General features: G+C 27.4%; 1 protein-coding gene across 2 annotated transcripts; it reads left to right on the top strand.

Annotated features, from left to right (window-relative positions):
- The first annotated feature begins 1,366 nt into the window (after positions 1-1,366).
- On the top strand, positions 1,367-19,589 carry LOC107452193 (uncharacterized). 2 transcript variants are annotated; one of them, XM_043048148.2, is made up of 11 exons: positions 1,367-1,500; positions 5,509-5,595; positions 7,475-7,599; positions 7,735-7,883; positions 9,062-9,115; positions 11,054-11,195; positions 12,877-12,992; positions 13,928-14,123; positions 15,156-15,405; positions 16,645-16,972; positions 19,171-19,589. In XM_043048148.2, the coding sequence occupies exons 1-11, from the start codon at positions 1,484-1,486 to the stop codon at positions 19,192-19,194; spliced, it is 1,488 nt and encodes a 495-aa protein (XP_042904082.1). In that variant the 5' UTR covers positions 1,367-1,483; the 3' UTR covers positions 19,195-19,589. The 2 variants fall into 2 exon arrangements, with proteins under 2 accessions (XP_042904082.1, XP_042904083.1); XM_043048149.2 differs by lacking the exon at positions 1,367-1,500 and adding an exon at positions 1,508-1,963.
- The last annotated feature ends 527 nt before the right edge of the window (positions 19,590-20,116 follow it).

Here is a 20,116-nt window from a genome sequence, read left to right as displayed (position 1 = left end):
CCATCTGCGTCAAAGGGTTAAATAAAATAAAACTGGGGCAAAATAAGTGAGCTAAACAATCTGAACGAAACCACGAAAGCTGTAGTGATCGAGGAAGGGAGCAGACTTCATGAAATGAAAGCTACAAGAGAGCTAAAAATAGTGAAGATCAGAAGATATATATATATTTCTCAGAAAGCGAAAAATTGTAATTTCGATGAAATTTTTTTTCTCTAAAAGTATATTATAACACGTAATGTATATTGTAATGTGTTTGACACAATTGTAAAACTTATTAATATGATTAATTTTAATCTATAAAAATTGCTGAGAGGAAGAGGATCGCTTTATTATGTGATAACAGCTGTCAAGTAGAACCGGAAGTACCGTGCTAGAACCGGAAGTTATTGGAGGAAAAAAAACATTCAGAGGATTGTCCGGTGTCTGTCATAATAGACTTATAACCACAAAAGCTGTTACGTAGAATCGCGTTTTTTTCCTGCAATTTTTTTTTTTCTTTTCAGTTTTTAGAACTTAAGCTGCAATTGCAAATAATTATTTAGTTTGTGTTATATTGCTATAAAAACAACTTTATTTGAATTTTTTGGGGGTGATTATTAATGTATTAAGCAGAAGCCAATTTTATTGAACTATGGCCAGTTTTTAGATCAGGAAAGAGGAGTGGGTGCTCTTCATGATAAATGAACTTGTTTTCAAAACATTGTATCACAAAAAATTAAAAGGAAATTTAAAAATGCCAAAATAAGTAAATTAGGAAGACAAATAATGAATAGGAACAAAAATTTGTCAGGAAAATAAAAAGAATTTAAAGGCGAAATTTAGAATTAAAATTTTTTATTAGTTTCAGGTCAGTTTAGGTCAGTTTAATTTTATTATTTCTTGGTCGGCCATGATCAAGAAATTCGTAAGCAAAACAATGTGTTAAAGGTAATACCTTAGATCATTTTCTTTTTTCTAAAATATAGTAAACTCTGATTAAGTTACACACACAATATTAATGAGAGAAAAAAAAGGAACCTTTTACTTATTTTTTTCTTTTTGTCTACTCCTTTTGTGAAGTATCCTAGAATATTTTTTTATTCTTTTTTGTAAGTTTTTACTGATAAGTATTTTTATATGATGAATTAAAAAAAATTACTCAGCTTTAAATTCTTTCATAAAAAAGTTAAATAGTAAAGCAATTTTTTTAAAAAAAAAGTTGTTTTTCCCTATTATTAGCGAAATTAATGATGAATCTTTACTTTAAATTTCTATGACTATCTCCCGAATTCTATTAGTTGAAAGTGAGAATTATTAAATAAAAATTTTCTTAATAAAAATAATCTCAGTATTTATGAACGGAAACGAAAATTATTTACTTCTACTTAGTTGGCTCAAACATCATTGATCAAACTGTTTGGCGACCACTGATTGTGGTGTTTTCTGCGTGTCAACATTTAACGGCAACCCTTTGTTGTAACATCACAGATATCCGCTTATAAACATGGCATCCTCTGTGAGGTAAGTTATTCATAATAATGTCTTTCTTATCTATTTTTTGTCTTTTTTATTATTTTTATTCATTGTCCGAGTTTCTCTCTCGGTTGTCTTGAATTCTAAATTCACCAAACACTGGGAAAAGTGCCGTTCTAGGCTAGTTAGTTTGCGCCAGGTCGCTGATTCCAGCGTGATCTTACTCTATGAATGGAGAAGATCTTCCAATATTTTATCCCGTAGTTGTAGTTCCGAACGAACGAAAGGAAGTTGTAAAGGTAAAATCGTCTGAAATTCCTATAACTACGGATGTCACGTTTGACGAAGAATATTTTAATTTAGTTGATTGGATTTTAAATCTAAAGAAATTTTTTGGCTTTGAACGGAGTATTGTCTTGATCATTCTTGGTTGAAAACATATCTTATAAATCGACAAATGAATAATTCATCTTGTTCATAATCAAGCAATTATGGAATAACTTTTTAATTTGTAAGTAATTTTTATAAAAAGCATGTATTTAGGAAATTATTTTGATAACTAAAATTTTTTAAACTTTATAGTATTTGTGCATTATTTTTAAATGTTATAAACAGTTGATATGATGAATTTTAAAGACAATTTTCAATTATGAATGGATTTTAAAGATAGTTTTCGGCATATAATCTTTCAATAAGTTACTTTATACCATTACGTTGTCTAATTATCAATTTTGTTCATTGTAAACATTTTAACTAGATTAATTAATTTAATAACTCACAGAATTTCCAGTCCATTCACTCAATTTCCAGTTCAATTTTTGAGTCTACTTTATCAAGCAATCATAGAATTAATTTTTAAGTCATGAATAATGTTTTTTTATTTTTATTTTAAAAATAATTGTTATAAAAACATCTATTTATAAAAATTATTTTGATAAATAAATTTTCATTAATTTTATTTTGAATTACTCTTATTTCTTAGTTAAAATGAATCTTTTTTTATTTTTTTAAAGGACAGTTTTTAATATTTAAAGATAAATTTCAATGTTTTTTCTACAGTTCTTCATGGTCTTTAGTCAGTTATGTAATTTCAAATCCAATCTTGTTGATTTGTTGTAAACATTTTGTGCTTGATTAATTACTCACAAAACTTCTAACACTTTCACTCAATACTGTAAGTTATTTGGAAAAATCTTTTACAAAAGAATGAAATGTTTTCTATTATTTGACTTTTGTTTCTTATAGATATTGAATGACTTTTTTGACTTAAAGAATTATAAAACAATATTTATCCCTTTTTTTTTCTTGTATTATCATGTTACTTAATATTAATAATTACTCTTTACTTGTGTTTACTTGGTTGCTAGTGTTAATTTACTAGTGTTTTCTTCATTATACTTATCATCTATAATTATTTTAAATGTCTATTATATCTTCACTATACAATTATACCTAGAGAATATTGTGATTTTTCAAAAGTATTTTTGTCATATAATATTTGTAATTTATGAAAATATTTTATTGTTTTCAATTTTTTTTTTAGATTGGTAGAATTATAATTGAAAATATAGGTATTGTATCTTGTTAGACAAAAAAAGCAACTATTTATTGAAAATTACTAATTTTATCTTCAAAATATTTTATTTTTCATACTCTAATGCTGTCCTTTTTAGTATAAACTTATAAAAAAAAATTTTTATTTTGATCATTATCTTAGAATTTTTTTATGGAACAATTTTGAAATTAAAATATTTTAATTGGTTATTTTATGAACATATTTTGAAATATGAAAAATTTTCAGATTAGATAATGATTTTATAATTTTTTTTTTTTTTTTTTTAGTATAAAAGTAAGTATTCTAGAAGAGCATTAAAAATATACAGAAAATAAATAAATAAAATTTCATTGTAACACTACATACACTTGTTTTATATTTTTAAATTCTAAATATTATTTAATTGTTATTTATTTTTGATGGATATAAAAACAAAAATGTTTTAAGTCTAGTATAATCTCTCAGTTAATAAGCAAAAAGCCTTTTATCATATTTTTTAAGTGGTAGTTAAATTAGAACAATAAGTAAAATATTCATTTGCTATTGATCTATAAATTAACCTAATTACTAGTTATGGTAGTTAATTTTGGATTCTGTGCCTAACAAAGCATTTAAAATATAATAATGTCTCACATTAATATCATAATTTTTAACATGCATTTAAAATCATTTTTAACATACATTTATAATTAAATTAATTTATGTGTTGATGGATATAAGAAAAAAATATTTTTTAAATTAAGAAGAAACTGAGTGAATAAAAAAAGAATTCTTTATCATATTTTTTTGAAGAGATTAAAAAAAATTATTGATAAAAAATTGATGAAATAGGTACATATTTGCTATTGCTATTAAAATTAGTCTAACTCCTAGTTGGTTGTTATTTGTTATGGTGATCAATTTTGGGATTCTATGCATAACAAAACATCTGAAGTATGTTAATATCTCACTTTTATATCGATATTAAATTCATTTCATTTATCATTTTTTTTAACATCTATCAATAATTAAATTAATTTATCTATTGATGAGTGTAAAAAGATATTTTAAATTTAAAATGACTTATTAGTTAATAAGATAAAAGTTCTACATCAATTTTTTGATTGACTAATAAATTAGATAAAATGTAAAATCTCCATTTGCTATATTGATGTTTAAGTTAATCTAACTACTATGTTAGGTATAATCAAGGGTGTGCTTAGTATTTTAGCGGCCTTGGATGAAACATTCACACATTTTATCAGAATTTATCAAAATCAGACATAAGTATATATATAATGCATTGAATTTTTTTAATTTCAATCAGATTTTTTTAAAAATTCTTTTCTCGTTTAATGTTCAAAGCTCTGATGAAATGTAATATTATTAGTGATCAAAAAGGAAAGAGAATATTTACCTTTAGAATGATCTCTCAGTTAAGAAGAATTCTTTTATCATTTTTTTTGTCATATTTAAATTAAGTAAATAAGTGACATATCTATTTGCTTTTGGTGTTCAAATTAATATAATTACTACTTGGTTGTGATAGTCATAAATTTTGGAGCTCTATGTGTAACCAAACTTAAAAGTTTATCCTACTACACTACTAGTATAGTAAAGTATATCCCTACTACACTTACAATTATGATAATTATATGTGACCTATTATAAAGCAATTGTAATAGTGAAATTCAATAATTTTTATTAACTATAGTTTTATTTAAACTCAGTAGTTTTTAGATTGTTTATTTCAAAAAAGAGATAGATCTTATATTACTTTAAATTTGTTAATTTTGATTAACGAAAATTAAGAAATAAATATAATAAATTTTAATAATTTTTATTAATAATATTTTATAATAAATTTTAATTATTCAAATTTTAATAATTTTTATTAATAATATTTTATAATAATATTTTATAATAAATTTTAATAATTCAAATTTTAATTATAAATAATTTTTATTAACTATAGTTTTATTAAAACTCTATTTTTAGATTGTTTGTTTCAAAAAAGAGATCAATCTTATATTACTTTAAATTTGTTAATTTTAATTAATGAAAATTAAGAAATAAATGTAATAAATTTTAATTATCGAAATAAAGTATTTTTTCTATTTTTGTTATTATTATGTATTGAAAGATATAAAACAATGGCAACAAAAAAGTCAATTAAATTTAAAATATTTTAAAAAAAATTTTTTAATGAATTTTTAAGAATAATTTTAAAATTAATTGCGATTTATTCTGGATAAATTATCAAACTGAATGTCAAGATAATGCTTCAAAATATTGAATAAAAAAAACATTATAACTTAATTATTTTATTTGTATACAAATTTGTTTTGATCTGATTACTTAATTCTGTATTCTTTAATTTAGAGCCTATAAAAAAATTGATTTCCTAATTTTCAAATTATTGCATAGATAATTTTAACCTTTTCTTTTGTATTGTATTCTAATTTTTTTGTATGCAATGGAGAAAAATTAAAAGCATAAATGATTGTTTTTTTAAATTTTAGTAAAGAAGAACTGATGCGTAATACAGATTCCGTTATCTGGGGGTTTAGTGGAGGGACCACTACTCCAGAAGTTGATGAAACCCGAAGGTACAGTTGAAATTGAGTCTCTCTTTTTTATAACTTGTATTTAAACTAATTTAAAGAATATTCATTTAATAAAACTGCATTTTTTTTTAAATGAGCGACTTATTTAAGTCATATTAGGGCTCCCACGGTCCGTAAAAGTCCTTAAAAACTGCTTAATTTTTATTTTGGAAAATAAGGGCCCTTAAAAGTACTTAATTTTGGTACAAGGTTTTTAAAAGTCCTTAATTTTTTAGCATCACTATGGTTAATAGCAACAATTTTTCTGTTCAATTTTTTAAAACAAAATAGAGTTCTTTTATCAATTAGAATTAGACCGCGCATTGACGGTAAAGCATTTAGAGAGACAAAAATTAATGTGTGTAGGGGGGGGGGTACAGACAAGGGAAGAAAACATGTTGTTTCATTAATATATAGGCTTTTTCCTTAATATATTCTGCCCTTTGCCTAGAATGATACTCTATGAGAACAGAGAAGCATTCTAAAAGAAAAGAATAGTGTGGACAAGGGGAATACTACACATGGAAGAGATAGTGTTTTTTGGGGGGGGGTGCAGTTCTAAGAACCCACACTAACCTTCAAAATTGACAGAATTCAGGAAATTCAGTTCTACTGGTTATGCATCTGCTCATAGGAATTAAGTAAAACCCTAAGAAAATCAAAAAGTATAGGAATTAAGTAAACACTANTTTAAAAAATCACTGATTTAAATCAAAAAAATTTTTTTATCTATATATTGATTTAAAAAGTTAAAAAACAGTGTTTTAAATTATTGATACTTTTATAATTTCTTTTCTTAGTTTTAAAATTTGTTTTAAATAAATTGCTGCATAAATTAATTTTAGTTAACAAAATTACTTTCTTTCTTGGTATGTGTTAAATTCCAACACATTTGAAATTACATTTTTAAAAGTCTTGATTCTTGAGATTGAAAGTACAGATTAAAGTAAACATTTAAGTATTTTTTTCTCATAATACATTTACAGTATCTTTGATATTATCAAATTTTCTATAAAGAAATTTTGTGGAAAAAAAATTTCAATGAGTACATAGATTTAAAAAAAATTTTTTTTTAGCTTAACTGATCTATTTTGATAGGATTAAAAACGAATATTTTAATATAAAAATATATAGATTAAATATTTATTTATTTTTTGATCAATGACTACATTTATAAACACTATCTGTTACATTTATTTAGTCATTTTAAAAATTAAAGAGAAAAAAAAAAAAATCACAATTTTAAGTTAAAATTATGATTTGGTAATTGAAACTTTGTTTTAATAATTGAAGTATTCCTTAAATTCTCTATTTCATCTAGTGTTTAAATTTCAATCATGTATTTGTTTCAAAATAATTGCTATGTATTCAAAGCTATGTACTATAATGAAAAATTTTTTTAGGTAGTTAGAGCTTCTGAAATATTTTTATAATATAATTGTAATATTAATTTTATTTTAATTAAACATTTATAAAGTTTTTTTAGTCATTAATGAAAGTTCTTACAGTGTATTTGAATAAAAATCCAAAAAATCTGATTTAAATCAAAAAAATCTGACTTTTTTTATTTTTAAAAAAAAAAATCATGAACTTTGGTGTTCGGTGGTCTGATACTACTGAAACATGACTTAGGAAAATAAACTTCAGTGGTTTGCTCTACCAGTGACCAATATCCAAGAAACAAGCATGCATGTTTTAGTCTATTAAAAGTTGGAAACATTTGAAACTCTTTAGAAACATAGCAGCAAAACCATAGTCATTTTCACCCTACCAGTTAAACCTATATTTTATCACTCATACTTTATTTGATCATATATTTAAAATGTCATTTTAATGTATAAAAAATATGAAATATTTGTTTTAATTCTTTTTGTTTGTATAGAGTTTGTGAAAAAATTTGGACAGCTTTGAATAGCAGAGTTTGTAATGTTGTTATTGTCATATTCGTGTTTGCTGAAGGTGCCGTAGTTTTGTCTGAATTGCTTATAGATTTGAATGTTGTACAAGGTAAACATATTTTGCCTGTATTTGTTAAGTTTTTTTTTCTAGTTCCAAAGGAAAAAAAAACCTTGTTAGATAAAAAAAAATATTTTTGATAAACACTTCATTTGGTGAAGTTTAATTTTTTTTTCTTTTTTCTAGATCCATATTGGAAAGCCAAATCTTTAAATTGCACACAAAATTTATCCATGTCAACAAACTCTGGGGATGCCATTAGCCCTAAAGTGAAAAGGGCCAAAGAAGCATTTTCTTTCTTCAGTATTACCATTTTGACTTTATTTGTTATTGAGGTATTTATAAATAATCTAATTTCATGAGTTTTATGGCGATATAGAATTATATTTCAAATAAAGAAGAATTTTAAGAATTGCTTCCTCCTTTTCATTGTGAAGATCAGATTACACTGCAAGCGAGAAACAGTTTGAGTCCTACTAATTGGTGTATTGAAATTTAATATCATCACACCAACAAATTGAAAGATAAAGCATCTTGCTTTTCTAATTCTTCATAAATTTATTAATTTTGATCTCCTTATCTCAAGGTGCGTAGCGCTTTTGAAAAGTGCATAAAGGTGTTTATTTTCGTTTTTTAAAAGCCCTTATAGGTGCTTTTTTCCATGGGTGTTTTTAAAAAGTGCTTAATTTTCCCTTTTCCGAAATGTGATATTTTTCTTTATCATATTGATTTTCATCACAAATTATGCAAAAAGACATTGTCCTATTCAACATTTTCACAATTAATTCATCCCCAATTTATTTTGGCGTACTGTCAGTCTGTTGTGTATGAAAACGCCATTTGTTTTACATATTTGATGAAATACTTGTGGGTCCGCACTTGCGTATACTGAGCTAGATTCAGTGGTAAGGATTTTTGACTCTCATGTGCAACCCTGCTGCATTTTGCAAGAGATTCTCAATTTCAGATTTCATTTCCCACCCTCTCTAATAGTAGAATCGAAAAATCTCTCGAGTGTTTTCTGATTATGGGGACCAATTAAACATTGTCAACTATTTTTTTGCTCTATTGGCGATAGAGAATTTCATTTCTCTTGTTAATTTCATTGTTTGTGAAGCGTCTTCGTCACTGTAAATAAAACCAGATAAAAACCATCAATTGCCAACCCTAATTATATTTCTCAAAGTGCTTGAAAATATTTTTTGAGTGCTTAAAAGGTGCTTATTTTTTGTTGAAAAATTTGGCTGTGCATCCTGTCTCAGCAGACCCTACGGGCTGTCTCCACACCTTCTGAGAATCCATCTTGTAGTGCCCACCTTGTGAAAGGGGGGAGGGGCAAACACAATCAATTTGTTTTTACTAATTCTGTGTACTCACAGCTTTAGATTTTTATAAAATTTTCTCAATTATAGAACATATGTTTTAATATATCCTCACTGAATGTATCCCTTTTTAAAATTTTATTTTTCTCAAATTGTTCTATGACTCATTAACAATTTTCATTAATTTTTAGGTTATTTTAAGAATAATTACTGGCAAAACAAGGTTTATCGTTCAAGGTGTTGAAGTAAGTATCTGTTTTGTTTACATATTTTGTACTGTAGGAACTAGATATAACGTTCTCACATTTGCAGGAAGCAAAGACTACATCATAACAATCAGAAGATAAAAGTTTTATTTTCCGGAAAAAGATACAGTCACAAAACTGAGTGACTAACTTAAAATAAATTAAAATACAAAAAAAATGTGTAACACACCGAGTAGTTGTAGTAATACTTTGTGATTTCACAGATATATATATGCTGGGAAAAAGTACGGGATAACAAAAATGACATCTGTATCTTGCAGTCGGTTACAGCTAATTTCCGAGAGCAGAAGGAATATCAGGATGTGCTCGATGACAGGTTGCAGGTTCGGTATTCCCTTTGATCTAGCGAACTCTACAGTACTTTTTTATTAACAAAGTACAAAACAATATTTAACAAAATTGATAATCTTGTGCGAAATCGTGTGTATAATCATCATTACATTTTCATGAATCTTAAGTCATTACATTTTATTAAATTATACCACAAACAATAAATAGTTTCAAGAAAATCAATTAAAACCAATACAGATGGAAAAGAAAAGAAATAATTCGAAGACGGAGTGGCCTTGAATGTTATTTCAATATGCTCCACATTTGTATAATTCTATGTATGTTGGACAGCAAGTTTTTTGCCCAGTGGAAAAAATTATCCTGTAAGAAATAAGTTTCTTCTAACTCAAGTGTGAAAAAATGAAAGAAAAAAAAACACTTTCCAATAGTCAATAATTGCAATCTAGTTTATATAATAGTATTAATTTTCAAGCCATTTAAAAAAAAATCACTTTTAAATAAAAATAAAAAATTATGAAGAAAAATAAATTTTATGAATTTCCTAAGAAATTTTTCAGTGTCTTACACAAAAGGTTATAATAGAACTTTTTTCCATAGTTAAAGAACTTTCAAAATATCATAATTAAATTTTGTGTTTTTTATATTATACTACAAATCACACATTACCTTCAAATTAACAGATTACATATTTAATTTTTATTATCAAATGCTGTTTAGTTTAGATATTCAAAACAATTATTCAAAAAGTCATGCTAAAGGTATTTATGAATAAATATTTTTAACAAATAATTTGTTTTTACTTACCTAACCTTATTTTTATATACATAAGTCAATTCTAATTTATAACATAAACTTAACTTTTAACTGGAAATTTTTATGCATGAATAACTGAATTTCCATTTTGAAATCAATGATTATAAAATTTAACTAATTATAATGAAAGGTAAGCAGCTGTAAAGCTATTTTTTAACCTTTAAACTGAAATCATGAAAAAATACATAATAATTTTAATGTGCATTTCTAATTATGAAGTAATATATTTTTAAGGTAATATATTATTATAGATTTTAAAATATAAAACTTTAAAGTTTTAAAATAAATGTAAGAAATATAGCAAAGTTTTTTTCCCTTTTAGTTGCTTTATTGTACTTTGCTTAAGATTTACACCTACTATATCTTTAGGGTTAATAATTAGTTCTTCATACAGTAGGGAACCGATTATCCGGAACGATCGGGACCATCGCTATTCCGGATAACTGATTTTTCCGGTTTTCTGAATCGCTACAAAAAGCCGTTTTTTTAATGTTAACCCCAACTGTAAAANTATATTCTTTTTAATGATTAAAAACGAAATTAATATCTAAAATTACTAAAAAATACTTTAAGGTTGTGAAAATTAATCCAATTAAACAAATTTTAACTAAAAAATTATTTTTAAGTTCAAATACCATAATATGAGTAGAAAAAATCAACCTAAAATTGGATTTTAAAGTCTAATCAACACCTTTTGAGTTTTCAACAATTAAAAATACATTGAATTCAATTCCCCCCAAACTGTATTATAGAAATTCCATTTAAAAGATACTATATTTTTTAATTTAATTCACTATTATTATTATTATTTAGGTCTTTGATGCTGTTATTGTGCTCATTGCATTCGGATTAGATATAGCCTTCTTTGTTGCCCCATCAAAAGTTGGCATTGGAAAAGAGGCTGCGGTCCTGATTATCCTTCTTCGCTTATGGCGTATTAGCTTAATTTTAAAAAGTAAGTGCTCTACTGATTATGAAGTGAAATAATGTATTGTATAAATTAGTTCAATAATTGTTATTATTTATCATGATAATTCTAAGATATTTAAGTTTGTATGTTGGGCAATTAACATGAAGCTTAAATTTTTCTTCACAAAAATGAGATTTCTTTCTTTACCATGTCGATTTTCGCCAAGTATTATGCAAAAGCTTGCTTTTTACATTGTTCTGTTCAACGTTTTCGCAATTCATTCAACCACAATTCATTCCGGTGTACCGTCGGTCCGTAGCGTATGAAAGCACCAATCGTTTTACATGTTTGAAGTGTGTGTGCGTCTACTGAGCTGGGTTCAGTGAGATTATTACACTCTCGTGTGCAACTCTGCTGCATTTTGCAAGATATTCTCAATTTCACTCTTCATTTCCCTCCCTCTGATATCAAAACGAAAAAACTCTTGATCTTTTTATAATCTCTAATATAATAAAAAAAAAGGAGTTCTTTGTCAGAAACTGGTTATTTTATCATGATCATGTAAAGTCTTTGAAAATTATTTTGCATTTTGTTAATGTATATAGCGCTTAAAAATATTTTTCAAGTGCTTAAAAGGTGCTTATTTTTTGTTACAAGTTTTGGCTACACACCCTGATATATATCTATGTATATATGTTGTGATTTTTGGGGCAAGGGAGGTATAACAGCGACACGCAAAGCTGCCTACATGCAGCGTTGCAGGACAAAAACTGAATAAATTTTGTTTTAAAGTAATTTTAAGTTAATTTGAAATAGAATTCGAGACTTTTCCCTTCCAAACTTTCATTTGCCATTAAATAAGGAAGTTGATGGTTGTTCTAGGACAGGGGTAGCGAACCATTATGCACCAACATGCCATTTTTTCTGAAAAATTGTTTAATGAGTCATAGACGAGCCGTCAAATAATTTTGACTTCGCGATTATTGAGAAAATAATAGTACAAAATAGTATCAACTCAAAACTCTATTTATTATTTTAAAAAAAATAAAAACGCACAATTTGCAATGTCTCAGTCATATGCGTAATTCAACTTAGAGTAACATCAGTGTGACTTCTGTTGTTGCAGATTAGATGACAAATAACTTATATTAGGTTGTAAGATGTTAGTTGAAGCAGGACTGTTAATTTTTTTTGCTAGTTACTTATTGCTAGCCTGTTTTTTATGGTTATTAATTGTTTTTTTGGCATTAATTGTTAATTTTTTTGGTTATAATTGTTTATTTATGATTTTTGCTTTTTGTGAATTCTAATTTAATTGTTAATATGCTTCATAGTGAACTTTGTGATCGGTGGCGTGCCCAAAATATTGTGTCGCGTGCCATTGGTTCGCCATCCCTGTTCTAGGATAATAGACAATCACAAATCCTACATAAATATATATATATTAGAAGGAGATAGACGATAACCCCCTGAACATAAACTAAAACTTCTCCACAGCTGCTAGCATTTACATTTTGAATAATGCATTCTTTCTTAAAAGGGCAATATATAAAATAAGCCATAAGGAAATAATATTTCTGATCATTGGAGCTATTGAGAAATAAGTGAAATTGTCTCCAAATATTTTTCCATATATTTTCTTTTCAAGTAAATATATTGAAGGAAATTAAATTTCACAAAACACAGATGCATCCTCTTCAACTAATTCTCATTTCCTCCCATTTAGGTATTATCACATCGGCCAAAGAAAAACTATCTAACACCATCAATGTTTATCAAAAAGAGAAGGTTCAATCTGATCATAAAGTGGATTTACTTATTTTGAAAGTGGAAGATCTAGAAGTAAATAAATGTTGAATGTTTTAAATGATTTAAAAGTAGTGTTTTTTCTTCTTTTTTTGCCTCTTATACTTTTTCAATGATAGGGAAGAATAACCTTGCTAAAATTTCCTTTTAGCTCTTGAAAGTGCCTATAAATAAGCAATATAGTGAGTTTTAATCTGTCGATCTGTATAATTTTAACTTTTTTTAGGTATTATCAAAAAACATTCTTTAATAGCAGTATTTAATTACATTTCAAAATTTACATTTGCATTGTTTTTAGGGTTTAACATGTTTTAAATAATATCCTGATCAGGATATTCTATCATACTTAGTCTTAAAAGCATTTGTCATTCTATACTTAAGTATTAAATCCAATGCCTGAATGAAATACAAGAAATTCTCAAGCTTCATGATTCGCTTTAAAATACTAGGAATTCGTCAAAATTCCTATCACTTTAATGCAATATAAATATTCTGTTTAATGATAATATTTCTTACATTGATAGTAACACATATGTATGTAAAATGACGAGCAAAAAGTGAAGTGTACTCCATCGACGATCAGTCTTTCTGGTCGAAAAAATCTTGCAAAAAATCCAAAAATGTCTCTATTTAGGGAAAAGAGGGAACTCTTAGAAATTGCTATTGGTTTATGAAATAGGTCCCACGAAGAGAAAACGGAAAAATGTCTTTACTTTTAATTATGCATATTTGAGCTAAAAATAGATTTAAGTACAGGATGTGGCTTTTTAAAAGTATGAGAAAGCGTTTCGATTGGAATAATTAATTAGGAGTTGTTTTATAGCAGAGAAAATAACATTAAAAGATTAATAGGATTAGAAGAAGCTTTTTATGTTACATGTGTACTGATTTAAGCATTTTTATACCTGTTTATCTTACAAATTATTTGCTTTATTTCTGTATAGAATGAATAACGGTGTTATCTTTTTTAGCATGAAGTAGCATATTTGAAAGAAAAGTTAAAGAAAACTGAAAAAGAACCTTTGTTTATGAAGCGGCGTAAAGCAAAGGAATCATCCTCTCTGCCATTTCCCCTGCCATCTTCTGTTTCAATTCGCATGGACACTTTCCGCCTTCCCACCTCTCAATCCCTTCATGCAGATTGTCACAGTCCTTTTCAAGTCAGAGGTAAATTTCATTTCATTTATTATAATTTTTTTCTCTTTTAACACTGCACTCAATTATTATTTTTAATACAGAAACAAGGGGATCACAAAACAGAGAAATCAGAAGGAAAAAAACAGGAAAAGTTCTGATTGATAAAAAGCATTTTTATCAATCAGGGAAATGCCTGGGAATTTAATTAAAATCCCCAAATTTCCAGAGAAAATGAATTAATTTCAGTTTAAGGTTCTTCTAGATTTGATATTTTTTCCAAATGAAAAAAAAATGGCTTTTTAATGCTTCTTTTTTTTTAATTGTTTGTTTTTATCTCCTATGGCAAATTTAAGTGTTTGTAGAAACTGAAGTTTGGTGCAGTATATACTACCACTTAGTTGTAGAAAAATTATGCCCAAGGAGGAATGAAAATTTTATATCCTTTTCGTTTTCCACGTTTTATTTTATTGACACTTATATATAATTTAACTTTGAAGATTTCTTCTTTTTTTTCTTCAAATTTTTTTTTGCAAAATAAATCTTTTTCTGCTGGTTTGACTTACAGATTTTATATTTATTTTACTGAAGTTGCATTTTAACCAAGGAAACATTTTATGCTACAAACAAAAATTGCTTATGTAAAGAGTAAAAACTGCGTATAAACTGAAGTTTTGTTTGGAATCACAAAATGTAATGTATAGCATCCTCCTTTTCTTTGTGAAGAGTAGATTACACTGTGAGCTAACAGCATTTTGAGTCCTATCAATTAAGTGACTATTAAGTGTTTGTAGAAAAAGTAAAGCAAAACTAAAAAATTTTTAAGAAAATTTAGTGCCATCAGTTACAAACATCATTGTGAAAAGCCAGGGAAAAACCGAGACATTTTTTTCTGAGTGTTTATATTCACTTAAGAAAATAAATTTAATGTCCTAAGTATTAATTCCTCACTCCAAGTACTTATTTAATTAATAATGACAATTGCCAATATTCTTATATTGGGCTTATTGTCTATATTTCTGAATAGTGTCTATATTACTCATTCATTCTAATTTGATTTCATAGAATTGAAAGGGAAAGTTACGTTATTTGCCGAGAATGCTGCCACAATAATAGTTGATGAAGCCCTGCTATTAGCTTCTCACATTCGATCACCGAGTGATTTGCCACCTCCACGAGTTGCTAGTCCGACTAGAGGCAGAGTGGTGTGTAAGTTGAAGCGACGACCAGATGGAAGCATCGAAAGTGGTTATGGATCGGCATGCGGATCTATGAATTGGAGTAAACCGAAGCTACAAGCTAAATCAGAAAGCAGGTTAGCTGACTTATTCTTTTGCGTAATTTTTACTGTCTCTTCATTGTTTAAAGTTGCTTTATGTGTTTGAAATTTATTTGTTGTGAAGAAATATTTGTATGCAAGTTAGTTTTAAAGTAAGGCAAATTTTAAAAAAGGACATTATTCTTTTAATGTTCATTCCTTAAAATCACTAATTAAGAAAATAAGGAAAAACTGACTGTAAGAAGGTCTTCTAATTTCATGTATGTTACCTACAATATATGCTATTCTGATACAGTGGTGATAATAACTCAGTAATCTTATTCTGAAAGTCCATTTGAAAAAAAAAATTATTCTTACACCCACCAGTAGGATTTTTACCCCATTTGCTAGTTTATGTATTGATTTCAATGTTATTATACCAGTTCATACTTAATTTATGTAATGAATTTGATTATAGGGTTAAGTGTTTTTTAGTAATTCAACATCCAATTAAAAATTAGTTTTTCTGCTAGAACCAACAGTTAGTTCATTTTCTGAAACCTAGAATTATGCGTTGTTTTATTTTAGGTTTTAGTACAAGAACTAAGTTTTACATAGTAATAATAATCGAATAAAATTTTGTTTAATAAATGTTTTCAATCGATATAATTTGAGCTGCGTTGGCACAGGGGATAGAGCGGTCGCGTTCCAATGCGGCAGTCCGAGTTCAGATTTCGCATCTGGCTTGCACCGACCACAGTGCTGACGTGAAGTATCCTCAGTGGTACGCGGATCATGGGTTAGAGTCCCCTTGCCGCCAGGCTAACTGTGGGAGGTTCGTTTGGTTGCGTTATATGGAGAGGACTCCATATAACGCAAATGCGAGTTAGCTCCATCAAAAAGTCCTCCACGTAGGCAAATTTCTCCCAATACTCGATCCAGGAGTTCTCCTAATACTCGAACAGTCATAATGGGTCGTTGAACAGTCGACCCATAAAATTGGGTCGACTGTCAACGACGGTTATAAAATGAAATAAAAATCAATATAATTTTATACATTTATCAAATCGCTCTTGCACTAGCAGCTAATCATTTGTTTATAGTAGTTTTTAAATATGGTGTGAAGTGGTTATAGCATTAAGCTTAATACATATAGTGGTTTTATAGTTATGCAGTAAGATTGATTTTCAGAAATGTAGTCACTCATATATTAATTTATGGTAATTAAATTTTATATTTATTTAAAAAAATATTATATTTTATAAAATAAAATGAGATACATTAACTTTGTTTTAGATCTGAAGAGGAAAAGCAATCAGTTCCTCTTAATGTTATTCGAGATACACTGAAATGTCCAGAAAGCAGCCCTGAAAGTGGTTATGGCTCTGGAGGCTCTGCACATAATCCAAATGCTGAAGGTGTCAGTCCCGGAACTGGAGATGAAGCGGTGAAAGTATCTTCAGCCAAAAATACAAAATTAGTTGGTACAGTGTTTCTCTTTCCTGATACGGTGGCAACAGTTGATCCTGTCAGTTTAAGTGAAGTGAAAATGAGGATTTTGGATGAAAAATCTGAAATTGAGAGGGTGCGCCATATTGAATTCAATCCAAACAAATTGGAAAAGGTATGTCATATGTTTGTTATACTTGATTATTTTTAAAGCAGTGCAGGCAGCAAATTTTGCAATAATCTACCTACAAAATATAATTCAGCTATAATAGATTAAAATTTAAAGGAGTGATAGGTAAATTGAAGTGTGCTTGCAGAGGAATCAAAGGGGTGCATTTGCACACCTTTCAAATCTAATGTATGAAAAACTAATTTTTATTAAAATGGCAATAATTGTTTCTATTTATTTAATTAAAAAAATTTTTTTTGATATTAATGTAAATATTGAATCCACTCATGCTTAAAAATTAAGTGTGAAAGTTGTGTTTATAAATTTAATGATGTGATAAGCAAATCTGAACCCTGATCTTTCTTGCATAGAAAGAAAAACTTTTTTTGTTGAATTAATCCAAATTGTAGAACTAGAAATCCTATGAAAAGATTTGTAAAAAAAAAAAAAAAAATGATTTGTTAATATGTCCCATTCTCCAAAATCATTCTATATAACTCTTGTATTCGGAAAGAAAAGTCAGCCTTAATCACATGGTGAGTTCTAGGTTGTTAAGGAAATAAATTATGATTGCATAACAAGTAAAGAGCTGCATTTATAAAATAAAGCAAAAGTCACATTTTTGCTAATTTTTAAGAAACTTTATAACTTATATGCAGCCTAAAAACTATAAAAATATATAATTATTTTTAAAGATGTATTAAAAGAGTGTTAAAACATGAGCATGGTATTATAACATAAATTAATAGCATATATATTTTTATAAAAAATTTTAAAATTTGATTTTTTTAAATCTTTTTCTTAAATTTTGATAGTGACAGTGCAACCTAAATATTTATTTTTTTATTATTTTCCTTACGCTTTGGAATTGTGTGTTTTAGTGAACACATCAAAACTTTGTTTTACACGTCTTGTCTATCAGGGTGCATAGCGTTTTTGAATAGTGCTTAAAGGTGCTTATTTTTGATTTACGTTTTTTAAAAGCCCTTAAAGGTGCTTATTTTATTCAAGGTTTGTAAAAAGTGCTCAATTTTCTATATTTTAAAAGTTTTTCTCTTCTCCTTGTCGATTGTTGTTCTAAATTAAGAAAAATGCATGATTTTCACAATTTTCTTTGCAATATTTATCCGAAATTAGTTATTTTATCATGATTATGTAAAGTTTTTAAAAATGTTTTTGAATTTTATTGAGTTTATGTTTATAAATTAAGAACTTTAAACAATAGAAATTTTTTTTTTTATAACTGCATAGATCCTAATTATTAATGTTTTTTTTTTTGCTGGAAAGTGATTAAAAATAGTTTTGAGCACTTAAAAAGTACTTATAAGGTGCTTATTTTTTGTTAAAAAATCTGTCTGCGCACCCTGTCTATATTTTTTGCTGTATTTGAGGCATTATAGTGCAATGGTATTAGGCAGGGTTGCCACAGGCGACTAAAATGCAACTATTTTGGGCATGAGGCGACTGTGGCACCTTTTTTTTTTGCCTGAAAAGGCTAAAAAAGCAACTATTTTCAGGAAAAGGAGACTATTGGGAAACTTCTCTAAACTCATAGCGATGTTTTTTTTTTTTGTTTTTTTTAAGCATAAATTGGGTGGAAATTCTGCACCCCACAGGATAGTCAGACACACTGATATTTTTTTTTTCTTCTTAAAAATTTTTGAATTGCAAATTTGAGTCTTCACTTTTTAATTCGTTCAATCTGCACAGACTCAATTGTAAGTCTATTTCATTTCTCGATCACCTTTTCAACAATTATTGCTACGAAATTCCGCATGATTTAAAAATATATTTATACATTTAAAACGATATTACGATGCGTGAATTATCATATTTGCCACCAACTTAACTGAATGGATCATGGTATATGACAATTAAGTCATTAGCAAAATTTTAGTAATATTTTTGAGGAATTTTTGTTCTTATTTAGGCAACTATTTTCCTAGTTTTTGGCTACTATTTTCATGTTTTAGGCTACTAAAAGCAACTATTTTGTTCATTTTTTTCTGTGGCAACCCTGCATTAGGGCAAACCTGAATAAGTGTTCAGTTCTTAGTATTTCTTATATGTTTTTTGAACTATCCCTTATTTAATGTTTATAGTGTCTTAATCATGGATAATTTTTTCAAATTGGTGTCTAAAACTAACACTTACAACATATTAACAATTTGTTGCATAAAACTATCTTACTGTTTTTTTTTCAGGGTGTGCCCATGACATCTCTGTGATTGTTTTCCTTGAACATGAAGTGTCATACCTAACTGTGTTCACCTGCTTTGAGGCAGCTATTTAACTGTAACTGTGTGACGTCATAGTATCCTGTATCAGACACATTCCTGTTTCCAATCTCACCCATGGTAATCTCTCCAAGTATCACATGCATGGAATGAATGGGATTGGCAGTCTGATGACTATTCACTTCGGTATGAGAGATGAGCTTATATGTATGTTAATTTAAAAGATACAATTTAGAGTGATTGTAATGAGTGTGTGATGCATAATATTTACACTTCATCCATCTGTTGTTTAAGAAGCACAATTTAGATTTTAATATGAAATTGTCGTGTGTATTTTTATTTGTTGTTTCTGTGCATTTTGATGTAAAGGAAATGTTTGCTGTGCATTCCATTTTTTCCATTCACAAATAAGCGATGTTTCGCTACATTTATTGCTGTTACAAATACCTAATACTTAGTTTGCTCAAAAAGTTTTTAAACTTAATCAATATTTACAGCTCTCATAATTTGTTGACCAGCAAAATAAGATGATGTATTGAATTACTAACTGGTGACATAATTCAATTTAAGTAATTAATTTGTTCATGAAATTCATCCATATCTATGCAAGATCTTTTAATGTTTTTTTATTTTATAACTGTCGTTGAACAGCCAACCACATTTAGAGTTTACGGCTACTAATGTTCAACTCCGTAGCCTTGTTATTTTGAACCCAGTCGAGAAGACAAGGGAACTCTTGGATTAAGTATTGGGGGGAATTTACTTTTGTGGAGGACTTTTTGATGCAACTAACCGGCATTTGCGTTACATGGAGAGGAAAACCTTCTACGGTTTGTCCGACAACAAGGGGACTCTAACCCATGATCCGTCTATCACTGAGGATATTTACGTCAGCACTGTGGTTGGTGCGATC

This window comes from Parasteatoda tepidariorum, chromosome 9 (assembly GCF_043381705.1).
Source record: "Parasteatoda tepidariorum isolate YZ-2023 chromosome 9, CAS_Ptep_4.0, whole genome shotgun sequence".
Classification (NCBI taxonomy): domain Eukaryota; kingdom Metazoa; phylum Arthropoda; class Arachnida; order Araneae; family Theridiidae; genus Parasteatoda; species Parasteatoda tepidariorum.
This window is presented reverse-complemented; position numbering and strand designations above follow the sequence as displayed.

Bases quoted from the DNA above. Each gene is read 5' to 3' on its own strand.
- LOC107452193 (XM_043048148.2), top strand. The intron at 9,116-11,053 runs GTAAGTATCTGT...ATTATTATTTAG, and splicing joins TTATCGTTCAAGGTGTTGAA to GTCTTTGATGCTGTTATTGT. The intron at 11,196-12,876 runs GTAAGTGCTCTA...CCTCCCATTTAG, and splicing joins TATTAGCTTAATTTTAAAAA to GTATTATCACATCGGCCAAA.